This window comes from Lepisosteus oculatus, chromosome 7 (genome assembly GCF_040954835.1).
Source record: "Lepisosteus oculatus isolate fLepOcu1 chromosome 7, fLepOcu1.hap2, whole genome shotgun sequence".
NCBI classification, from domain to species: domain Eukaryota; kingdom Metazoa; phylum Chordata; class Actinopteri; order Semionotiformes; family Lepisosteidae; genus Lepisosteus; species Lepisosteus oculatus.
Genome location: NC_090702.1, coordinates 6802823 through 6815876, shown reverse-complemented (window position 1 = coordinate 6815876; position 13054 = coordinate 6802823). Strand labels below are relative to the sequence as shown.

Sequence of the window (13054 nt, the reverse complement as noted above, 5' to 3'; positions counted from 1 at the left end):
TTTATATGAAGCAAATCTGCTTTTTCAGTCCCGGTGTTGAAATACTGTAACATTTCCACCTAGGCATTTCTGCTCCGTTGGTACAATTCAGTACAGCTTGTATCAGAGCTGACATCTCAAAAACCCCTGGAGCAGATCAACTCGTTACAGAAAGGAATTCTTATGAGGTTTTGAAAAGAATTACATATTTTCCTCCTTTTTCACTTTTTCTTCGCTAACCTTCAGTACAGACCTGGGGGTGGTGGTGCTGAGGTGGTGAGGTAGGTGGGAGAAGACAAACAAAGCACCATGTCAGATGCGTGTTTTTATTAAACTGGGACATTACCTCATTTTGTGCTGTGCCCCAAAACACAGAGAAAACAGTCAGGAAAAAAGTAGAGCTCACTTAAACCAATAGCCCAAACTTTGCATCCTGGCCCAGTCCAGGCATACACTGTTCATAGTAAGCAGAGAAACAAGCTAAACCAATTCTAATGTAGGCAGGAGTTAGGACCAATGGAGACAACCACTTAAGGGTCACTCACCACAGACGGACACAACTTGTATTCACAACTGCAGTATCCAGAATACAAACCTCATCCAACCACTGCACTGTCAGTATGTAACATAATACTAAATGTGGTGATTTGGACATTTATGACCCCAATATAAAGAATGGCATCAAAGTCAAGTTTCATTACAGTTGCTAGATTAACCATACAGATATGAAAATATTCTGAATTCCCTTTTCCTTACATATGTGGATCAAAATGGGTCATTAGAGCAAAAACGTCCATTAAAAACAATCTGCTGTCATGGCAGATTTTATGCTTTTTAAGCCAATCTGGCACAAGTCTTAATTGAGCAGGTATTCTTGTCTCTGCTAGGTTTTTGTAAAGTAAATTGTAAAGTATATTTCCCCTCCTGGGGCATTAAAGTTACTTTTAGTTAGTGCTGGGATGGTGACAGCATACAGTGAACTCTGAAGTACCAGAGTATACAAAACATGAACCTGCGGGTCTTGGAAAATCAAATCTTTGCATGCATACCCTTGACTCATCAAATGTTCTAAGGTCACTTATCCAAGAAACTTTGAATGTCAGTATTATCATACCTGCAGCCTTGCGATCAGAGAGTCTACTGTATATATGTTATAAACTTTTTCTTGCACTGCAGTCCTTCCTGAGTACATCAGATTAATGCTACTCCTCCATAAGTTACTCCCAGGTAATATGATGAAGTATTAGCTTCTGTGGGCAGTCTGCGTAATTTCCATTTCTGCATATATATATAATTGCTTGCAATTGAAATACATGGTCTCTGTGCCATTATTCATATAGGAGGGTGACAGTGAACAATTAGTAGAAAAAGAACAAGAAAGCTCTAAACCCAAAAGCAAGCCATTTCTTTTGGCTGGCTTGGTTGAACTGTAAGGCATGGCTTACAGCTTATTTTGCAGAGCCCTTATCTGAAACATGAAAATTTTTCTTAACATACTATTCATTCAGAAGGGGGAGGCTTCATAATGCCAGGACTCTGACCTAGAGTCCAAGTGAACATTAATGTCAGATTCTGCAAGCAACTTCTAAAGTTCTGCAGCAGAAAAGTGTGCATTTGCACTCAAGAAATGATTCAAACCTCAGTTTTAGTATGACATCTCACGACAACTGAAATCACATGAGAAGAGATGGTGTGTTTAAAACAGGTTTCCTGGAAAACTGGCCAGAAAACCTTTAAGAACACCAATGCAAAAAAAATAAAAAAAACAGAGTAGGGACTATGAATCCATCTCCTCTATTTATCAGACTATGTAAATGGAATTTTCTACCGTCAGTACAAAATTACTCTTAGAAATGTAATTAAGGTGATCACAAAGAAAGAACAAGTATTTCTAAGCAACAATTTTGCATCATTTGCCATGATTTGTACGAAAAAAAATACTGTTTTTTTAAAAACAATTATGTCTGTTGTCTGAGGATATTCTTTTGATAGCTATAAGGATGTACATATGGCCAGCACCCACATCACCCTGCAACTCACAACTGGTAACCCACTGAAGCTCAGCAGGTGTGAGCCTGGTCAGTACCTGGATGGGAGACCTACGGGGAAAAACTAACGTTGCTGTTGGAAGAGGTGTTAGTGGGGCCAGCAGGGGGCGCTCACCCTGCAGCCTTTGTGGGTATAGTGATGGGGATACAACACAGTAAAAAGGTACTGTCCTTTGGATGAGACGTAAAACTGAGGTTCTGACTTTCTGTAATCATATAAAAATCCCAGGGCGTCTCTCGAAAAAAGTAGGGGTAACCCCCACGTCCTGCCCAAATTTCCCATTGTCCCTTACCTCCTAATAATCCCCATTTATGAAAAGGCTTCATTACTCTGTTCTCCTCCCCACTGATACCTGATGTGTGGTGAGCGTTCTGGCACACTATGGCTGCCATCGCATCATCTGGGTGGGGCTGCACATTGGTGGTGGTGGAGGGGAGTCCCCATTACTGTAAAGCGCTTTGAGTGGAGTGTCCAGAAATTATTATTATTACATGTTGCTGTATGCCATCTGATATGTCTCAGAAACCAATTAAAAACATCTAAAAAACAAAGAAATTTACGGAAAACCATGAACCTGCATGCAATTTGAAGGAATCTTCAAACTGAACACTTGTGACATGGGCACTTCTACTGATTTCATCACCAGTACACCACATCCCCTTGGTCATGAGACTGCAAAATGCGGTAACCGTTAAGTTCACAGTATCTTCCGAAGCTAAGACGTACCATCCCAAACAGCTGACAAGAGTTTTTTTAAGAGTTTCATGATGAGTACCTTGTTAGAATCTGGGTTTATAAACACCACTAAAAGTGCTGGCCACCTTGGCAATTACTTATTGTAGACAAATTCACTCAATTTACAATACAGTGCTGGATCCAGGAAAGAGACATTGAAATTGAGTCAAGAATAACTGTTAAAACTGAGCACTGTATCAAAACGTGGCCAGAATTTCAGAAAGTACTGACATGAAACCTTGTCAAAAAAGGGGATAATTTCCAAATACATATTCTGATGATCAATCCGAATCTCAAAACTGACATGCTGTTCAGCCAGGAATGACTTATTATTACATATCTCACAGCAACATTCATAACTGGAGGACTGCTTAACATCAAAGGCAGCAACTCATTCATTTTTCCTCTGCCTTACCCACTTGCCCCTGAATAAAAAGACATCCTGACCTACACTCACAAAATAGGTATTGTCAGAGATCTAGAACAACAGCTTCCCTTAAAAAGAGAGCTGGCACACCTTTACATGAGGAGACGAAAAGAGACAATACCTTAGGGCATAAATGCCACATTTTATCATCACTATTACCTTTTAACTGTTACACTCCAGCTTGACCCACATCCTTCAGTCTCTCTCTGTACTTTGCTCATTCACATATAAATAAATATCTATGTACAAACAGCACGCTCGGTATGCTTACAGGCTCAAAGAGTGAGCACTTAATAAGCATTCAAGCATGTCTGAGCAAAAAGAATACTAATAAAACATGTTTCTTAACATGCATGGAATAATAGTCAAGTGATATGCACCCCAAGCAACTGTTATTCTGGCTTGTCATACAAGTCTATCTCCCTGTTGCTCTCTGGCAGAATATTTTACCATTCACACCAAAAGAAAGACACAACAGCAGCCTGGCTCACTCCTCTTCAACTCCTAAATCACCATCTGCTTTCTTGTAGCTGTGCAGTCTGCAGTGGCCAGACCTGTCCGCCACCTCGCCGAACACTTCAGAAGCGGCATTCTACAGCGCGGTATGAACGCACAGGCTCAATCTCCCGTTTCTGCAGGGCGTCAGAAGCTGCGAAAGCCAGTCTTACTCATTGTGGGGGGCTTTACAAGAAAGCGTTGCCATTTCTTCTGCCAAATGTGATGAAATAATAGGAAGACGTGACCTGTTTGGCTGATCATCGGTTTCAGGTCTTTGGTTCTAATACTTTTAAGTCATTTAGAGAGACAGAACACTACTGGTGAATAAACCACTGTTCAGCTGGGAAAACCCCTCCCCACAACCACTTATCTGAAGACTATGAAATTCCTTGCAACTTTCAGCAACAGTTTCAAGACTATTTATAAGCAACTGAGAGTACATTCTTTCTCAACCCTGCACAGTATAAAATCAAAAGTCTTGCATTAAAATTAAGATACTGAGGGGCTCCGCGAGATTGGTACTACCCATTACTTCAACGACTGCCCAGACAAAGTTCTCCTTTAGTTCTACACAAAGTAACTGTTATCACATGTACAGTATATATTGTATCTATGTCTATCTGTATTCTGTGCATGAACAAATGTGTGTTCATTAATAATTCAGGTCAAAAGGTGTTTCAACATTTCTGAAGAGATCAATATTTTGTCCCAGAAATTATGCATGTTTTAACAAGCCAAACCTCAGCAGAGCCTCGCATATCTAATCAGAAACCATGGACAAAGGATGACTTTAAACATCTGAATTGTTTGAACTCCGAAAGATGACTCCTGTCATAAATATAATGCTATAAGCACTGAAGTACGCTGTGACTCACAGTGGGATTCATCAAACAATTATTTATATCAGTAAAAGAAAACATATACTAAAATTCAGCATTAATAGGCAGTGAATGATGTCTGGTGGATAACTCCATGGGTGGGATAGGCTGCTAACCAAAAATGTTTACAGAGCTTTAAAGAGGAAATATCTCTCTGATGTCAGTAACCAACATATTTTATTTCAAGTCCCTCATGTTGATTTATCAGACATCTCTCAGACCCACCTCCGATGTCATGTTTCCAAGATCTATAATTATGCTTATGACTAAAATAAAAATGTGCAAAGTGAAAAAAAAGAGTTCTCCAGGGATGTTACAACACTGGTAAATCAGGGGTCTTGAATGAAAAGGCTACATTTGCACAAAGAATTACATGTACGGATAGGCAGATGAACATAAAAAAACTGATGTCATGAGTCATCTAGGCAATTCACAATGAGAAATTAAGCTCTCTTAGTTCATACCAGGGACAATCAGTTATTTGTTCTCACAGAAAACAATAAAAAAACTGCATTAACAAGTAAAACTGTATTGATCGAGATTGATATCACCATATACCGGTGAGCCATTTACAGAGTATTGTATCACAGGAACTGAAGTTATAGCTCCCAGTGAAGAACATTACAACACCCACATTCCATTTCAAGAGGTTAACTGTTGTAGCCATATGAGATGTATTCCCTATTCAAAAAATCGCTTGATGCAATCAGATGGAACTACCCCCAGACAGCCCTCTATCTCTTGATTTCCGATAAACGGAGCATATCCACTTAATAAGCTCATCAGGTGAAAAGTTCTGGCTTATTTTCAGAAATTAGAGGTCACCCACTGACCACTGGCCCTGCCCTTTCATACTCTGGCCACAGAAGTAAGCAGGCAAACATTCAGCGTGACATTAAGAAATCCGTAGGGCGGAATTTAAAGATATGAAGAAACTAGCTAAACTAATTGTAGAACAAAAACCCAACAAACATCCCAGACCTTAATTACGGTTCAGCTGCTGCCACAAACGTTTAGTAGATTTCGTCGGCAAACGGGGGTTTTGACGACAGCGAGCTCAAACCCTAAACAAACAAAAAGTCCCTTAGACTTCTCTTTCGATTGTCAATCCAAATCAGTAAGCCGTGCACCACTTTAACGTGGCGGGCTATTTTTATCGACCCATTTTTAGTCCTAAAGAATTAATCCTGAATATTGTGACGCGAACAAGATTCAAGGCGTCCTTCTTTTCCGTAATCCACCTCCGGGAGGTTGGAATCCAGACACTGGCTTCCACTCAATACTGAAGTCACCACTAAAGACTTCCGAATATCTAACGCTAGATGGCAATAAAGACCGCCTCAACAAAAACACTCCAAGCCTTGTTTTTTTTAGCTTCACCGCACCATGTTTTCTTCCACGTGATTGATGGTCCCAATACATCGGACTTCGAAAAGGAAAATGCTGCTCTTATTTGCATGACTTATTTGTGCGTATAACTCTAGTTATAAATGCCTAATTGTGTGACTGGGATCAAAATGGCATTTATAAATCTATATGTAATAACCGTTACAATTAACCCCCCGATCACACACACTGTCATATACAGAAATACACAAGAGAGACATGCAACGCACACACAGGTATACGCAATCAGAAAAAGTGCAAAAAAAATAAAATGATACAGACAGGATATAGTGAGCTATTCCATTTTAAAACTCTATACTTCAAAAACCTTCATTTTTAAAACTCTTCAAATTCATCAGACGTCTATATTTGATAAAGAATTTACTCAAACTGAGCTTAAGAACTTTCTGCAGAATCAAACTGTTGCTTACCAGCAACTCCTGTGGTTTGATGGAGTTGTCAGTATAGATACAGAGTTTCTCTGCAGTTAATGGACGCGTCTCTTTCAATTTTGACGCAAGAAACATGCACACCGCTCCCAATAATTGCAGATTACACTTTTTGGTAGGTACCACTGCTAGAAATCTGTCCAAGTAGTTCATAGCCAGAGGGAAAACTTCTTCCTCGCACTTCTGCTCTTCACAAACCTAAAGAAAAAGAGAGAACGAATAGCCGGATGAACAAAAACACAGGGCACGCAAACTTCGGTATAACAAGTTTTATAGATTCCAATATTTCAAATACCTGTTAAATCAAATACAAAGGTACTTAAAGGATAAACTGAACTTGTTTTCCTTCAAAATCTCGATAGACAATATAATTTCCGTGTTTTATATTTCGTTAGAAATCGTTGTTTTTTTACAACGGGCGGATCCGGACCATATAGGGGCCAATATTATCGATAACGTCCAGATATGTTATTTTTGAAGGTTGGAACAAGGTCTCTGGCACAGACTGTCAATAGACTCGCATTCCTTCGGTTCATTCAGTAAGAAATGAATTCAAGTCACAATCACCCCAGCCAAAAAACACCCATGCAGCAGACTTCGGGAGCTCTTTTTTACATTTCGTCATATTTTCAGAAAATATTTAAAAATATTAAAAAAATATCTAGACCCCGGATTTTCACTTCCAAATGTTCGCAAAGGCTTCCCACATCATTCCCGACAATTGATACGCTTGGAAACCGAGATTAAACACGATAAAAACTTTGAAATCAGAGCATAGTGTCATGTGTTCGCCGTTGAACGTCTGGGAGCCGAACCGCAATAATTATTTCAAAAAATTATATAAAATCGCACAGAGTGAAAACATGAACACTTTTTATACGAAAATAAAGTACAACGGGTTAACTTCATTTTCTGACCACAAAAGATAAGAAATGTCCAAGCGATGGTCAAATATCGAACATAAATCTAGGCTGGCGGATTTTGGAGAGAGGATAGAAAGTAAAAGAGGAGTTAAGGGCCCGCACCCCTGTTGCGGACAAATGCTTTACAAAAAATATACAAAATATGTCCGGTTTTTCCGGGGTCAGTTTTAAGAGGACAGTGAAGTTCAACGTTTCTCCTATTGAGACATATCTAATTTAATAGTTGTTATCGCGTTTTAGTTAGTGATAAACCCGTCGGAAAAAAACACGAACTGCCTCAATAGTTCAAAACCAACATGGCGTTATATTATAGGATGGGGGTACGTATTGAACTGCATACGTGTGCATGGAAATATTTATTCGAGGAAAAAATAAAATTAATCACCGAAGCACCTCTTTCAGGGCCCCGATGATCACTTTTATTCGAAACAGACAGCCTTCTGTTCAGTTTTATAAACCCCTTCTGATCAGCTTTCCTCTCTGAACATAAGAACTTCAGAACACGCCTCGGCTCTCCGCACAGAACAGCATAAAATGTATTTAAAAAACACAGACACGTGTAATTCCGGGAAAGTCTCGTCGGAAAACAAAAAACAGACTCTTCTTCATTTTGAGCTTGAAAGTTCAGTGATATTAAGCACGAAACGAGGCTTTAAAAGTTTTAGAAGGAGGTGTGGGTTACAATGCAATTCTGCCTGCATACAGTACAAACCTCAAGCATCCAAGTTGCAACCATCTTCCGCATAAAAGGTTGAATATCCTTTTGAAAGCATTTGAAATAAGAACACTGGGGTAAAAATCTCTCTTCAATGGATAACAGGTTTTGCAAAACCCGGTCATCGTACAGAAGATTCGGGTCTGGATGAGCTCTTCGTACGGTGTCCGCCTCGTAGCAAAGGAGTTCCATGGTTTAAGCTTTAAGAATATATATATTTATTATCTATTAAATATTTATAATGATAGAAAATACAAAAACGACTGGAAATAAAGTATTTTAGAGACATATAATTGGGACTGCAGGACTATCCAGCCGAGTCCTGCCTCCCTTGAAACTTTTTTCCCCCTCTCCTATCCCTCTTGCTCTTCGCTTAACTTGTGCTCTCGTTTTGAAGCCTACTGAAGGCAGAGTGACGCAAGCTAACAGGGCCGATCTCTTATTATGTAGAACAGTTGGCCAGACTACACACATCAAAGGTTTTTTTTTTCTTGTTCAGTAAGCTAATAAGGAGCCAGAGGCCCCCAGACAGGGTACAAAATGACACCTTTTTATGGATATAATTTTTAATTCTTATAACCAAATGACTGATCTAAAACACCCCCCCCCCATCAACCACCCCCCCGCAAACACACATCTTAAGACCCCCGGACGCACATAAAAAGTGTAAAAAGCCATAAAAAACGGGAATATTGCGTTCATATGAAATTTGACGGTGAATTATGGTTGTGTGTGTGTAAAACGATATTTTTTGTGTTGGTTTTTTTTCACACCACCTGCATTTAAAAAACCGAGAGAGAATTTAGAGGTGAAGGATTTTCTGCAGACCAACTACCGAGTGATGGAAACAGGGAAACAACTCCTCAGTTGTTGAAAAGGTCGAAAACGTAAGGTTTGCAGTTTTATTTGTTGCTTATATATAGGCTGTAGCTATTTTGGTGACTTTTCTAGACGCCTGGAAACGTGCATCAGAAACTACAGGGAAACTCAGAAAGCTCGCTCTTCGGATATATAAAATTCTTTTTTTTTTCATCTTCCTGACTGCACGACTGTGTCGTTTTTCTTTTCCTCCCCACCCCCATGAAAAAGAGCTAACCAGAACTATCTTTTATATAGCAACAACTCTTGTGGTCGGTGAGATAGCTTTCTAGGAAATGGCGAGCTAGAAACGTTGTATAGGCTTGTTATAGATAGTACTATTAAGCCTTCCACCAGTTGCTAGGCAGCAGATTTTCAGGTTTTATTTGTGCAATGAATGAAAAAAAATGAGGATGTTTCAAAGCATACTTCCAAGTCGGATATTTTCTTTGGCTTTCATTTAGTTACAATTAGGGTTTCCTAAATGAAATTTCACTGTAAGAAGAACACCATAGATGGTAGAGCAGCGAATGGCAGAACTGAACAATCTAGCTTGATTATATATATATATGCCATTTCATTCTTTCATGTACACCAGTTAATTAATATAAAATCCATAGAAACCCCTATATTTCTGATATCCATTTCCTGTCAAGATTCAGCCTTGAGCTGTTGAGTTTTACATTGGATCATACCATATACGAGACCATTCATCTGAACACTTCGAGCTCTGGTACGGCTCCAGCAATAAAATACACGAAGAAACCCATGTATAAGAAGAGGGTTTTGTACTGGGGATTGGAGAAATAGTGGCAGAATAGTTCCGTTTCTATTGTTCCAAAGCCTGCGAGTTGGGTTGGATAAGAAAGGTAGAAATAATGCACGGTTCTGGTAGCTTCACACTACATTATGTTAATAATATCATCGAGGCAAACCACTTCATCTTGAAAAGACATATTCATTTAAAGTACACCGCGAGTGTACATTATTGAGCACATGTATACCTCTAGAAAGCGTGCAACAACCAAAGCTTGGATGAAGATCAGTTTGGTCCACCAGCTCGGCAACATATGTCTAGAGTTTGCAACGACGGCTCTCTCATTTTTTTTTTTTTGCAGTTTTAAAACATTAGCGACCAGAGCAAATGCTTCAACGCTTTTCATGAAGTGGGAAATGTCTCTTTAAACAAGAATTTTTTGGTTTCTAGATTGTTTCCACCCCCAGTCTCTATTTGCATAGCCAATAGCTCTTCTGCGCGCGTCCGCAGCACGCTGATTGTTACCGGGCAGAATAACTACTGGCTTTATGCATTCCTTCTCAGGCTACTAGGAGGAGAACCTACAATAACCTTAATATTAATTACCCATAAGATTAAGCAATAATCTAATGCGCACATCAATGCACTCCGACAACAGAGCGCAGGGACACATAAAACTCAGGCATACTCCGATTATTGTGCCATTTATCGCGAGGGTATTCTAAACGAAATAGTACCTTGTCTTTAAATATTCCGTTCGGAAAGGAAAGTGAAAGAAATGCCAAAATTAAGCCGGTTAATTGAGTCGATTTCTTAATCTGTGGGATCCACCACACCGAGTCTCAAGCTTCGCCTTTTAACTTGTTTCATGTTTCAATTGTGTTAATGAACAATGTACAGTCTACAGTATACCGTCTCGCAAAGAGCATGAACGGATTCATCAGATCTTAAATCACGCGCTACAGAGACTTCCTTAGAAAACACACTTTTGACTTAAAACGACTGTGTTTTACCGACTTTATATATAGTGACACTTTTACAGTCATCTTAAAGAGTCGCTTTTAAAGGGTTGGATGCAAATCAACGTGTTTTTTTTTTTGCACGTCAATTGACCAAGGTGTTTCCTGAACAGTTAGCAGTTCATCGTCATTGTTCTCAATGGAACACGGAATAAATGGAATAAAATAAGATGATACTAGAAATGTTTGATGTTTGAGTAAGCGACTTAGGAGCACTCAGTGGCAATTTAGTGGCAGAATACAAGCTTCCCGTTCATTTTCAATGCAGTAGTTCAGTGGCTATAGGCTCTTTTTTTAGCATAATTCTAGCTCTGCTCCATCCTATTGCTGTGTTACAACAGTACTGTACTGTGCCCACTGTGCCTTACATTTGAAGAGTTACGACGCGCTTTATAGCAACTTAAGTTAAATCGTAATGTGAACATGAAAAAAGAAGGGGTTTCATACAAGAAAGCCCCCTAAATGTTGTGATTCTCTGTTTAGCTAAGTGGGAATGAACCAAAACTAATCCGACACCTTTTCAACTTGAACCCTTAACGCAGCAGTCCTGTGTTTTACTCCATGTATGTATAAAGGCTATATGATGTCTGTGCCTGTGTGATACATAAAACCCCACTGTTTACACGGCAAGGATTTGTATCGTATGAGTTGATCACGATGCGATTATTTACGTTTCCTGTGGATCTATTCATTAAGGCATTGGATGATCTTATCTGTAAATTAGGCAAACCGATAAAAATGGTTTCCCAGCACAATTCAGTGACTCAGGTAACAAATATGATGCGATTTTATTGTTATTTTACTATTCATTCACGTGCCAGGGGCTTCACATGAATGCTTTTTTTTCATATTTAATGACATTTTTGAGACAGCAGATGTTTAACAGTCTAGGCTCGAAGATAAAAGTACGCCATATGCTATCCCCCCTCCAGAAACAGGGGAAAGAAGTTCAGCGCATCTATTTCAAATATGGACAATTGGGGTTAAATGACACAAAGTATAGTTTTAACAACGTAGAAGAACAGCTGTCGGTGAAATAAAATCATATAAAAAGCATTACTCGCCGTCTTATAGTATTTTTTTTTTCATTTCCACAGTCTATGCTTCAAAAGACTCGGGTTTGAAACGTTTAACCTGACATCTATGCTTATTTGGAATTTAAATCAACAACTATTGGAAAATGTACCTCTTTTCATGTATTGCGTTTGATACGTACAGCACATGATTTAATAAATTAGATGAGAAAATGTTCCATTTCCTTCCCACGTGTACTGCTCGGTACAGCCTACTGCAGGCTTGGTACAGCCTACTTTATGGTTTCGTTTGAGATAGCAACATGCTGTATTTTCGCGGATTTATGACGTCACGACACTTGATAAAAGTGGGCATGTGCTGAGAGACGGTTTTAGACGCAAACGCTGGAAAGCTTGGTTTTTCGTGTGTGATCAGTCCTGCTCGTTGACTCGTTGAAGGCGAGGTATTGATTCCTGAAGAATTCTCCCATTGAAAGTCCCCGCTCATTCAATATTTTAATGTGCATCTACCAAGTTTGTAATTCGGTACATCTGCAAATTCAAAGAGCTAAACAGCGCTATTTTACAGCACTTCGGAAACGTCTTACAATCTTATAAGCATTGAATTCGATACCTCCAGCGATTTTTAAAAACGACGTAACAAGATAGTATAATCGTTATAATGTGGTTCACCTCAGTTGTCGACTATTTTTAACCTAATGTATATTCTTTGTAACCTGGCGTGCGTGACGTCCCTTTTTATTGTATGTTTGCAAACGATGACGCACAGCGCACAAACAGCACACTTTGGTACAGCTCGGTCTGTTTTAGAAGTATTTGACTTTGACACGCTAAGAAGAATTTCGGATATCGATGGGAAAATTAAAATAGTAATTGAAACAGCCGACATTGGTTTGTTTGTTTTTTTTCTGTAAAGTTAAGGGGAAGCTGGTTCAGGTTTGTTTTTCTGTAAAATAGTTTTCGACTTTTATAGTCGATTATGTTAAAATGTGGTACTTAAATACGCATAATTTGAATGGTAAAGTTGAACATGAAAAATAAATGCAGTATCACATCATCTTGTTCCAGTGTGGATGTAGATTACAGGTACGGATTATCACCATACAATTTTAAGCATATGGTATGTCTAAGAGGCTACTTTCCTCAAATTTGATTACACTTTTTATTTTATAATTTCATTCTGAAACATATATTGTATGTCCACAATACCTCACAGTTGTTCAAGTGAATGTCAAAAAAATAATTTGTATTGAGAGTTGTATCATCCAATGATTATGAGTTATAGTATTTCTGTATACTGTATATGCTGTAAAGAAAACTGTTTTCTTGTCATTTAATAATCATAAA

The 13054-nt window shown here is 38.8% G+C and overlaps 1 protein-coding gene across 2 annotated transcripts in view; it reads right to left on the bottom strand.

The window, feature by feature from the left end:
• ccnd2a (cyclin D2, a) overlaps positions 1 to 8435 on the bottom strand; it is a 32674-nt gene extending 24239 nt beyond the window's left edge. The window contains exons 1-2 of one of the 2 annotated variants that reach the window (XM_006633681.3): positions 8037 to 8435; positions 6384 to 6599 (exon numbers count right to left, since the gene is read on the bottom strand). In XM_006633681.3, the coding sequence (XP_006633744.1) occupies positions 6384 to 6599; positions 8037 to 8231 (411 nt within the window). In that variant the 5' untranslated portion in view covers positions 8232 to 8435. The remainder of the gene's footprint in view (positions 1 to 6383; positions 6600 to 8036) is intronic. The other variant, XM_015353097.2, reaches the window with a different exon arrangement.
• Between the last annotated feature and the right edge of the window lie 4619 nt (positions 8436 to 13054).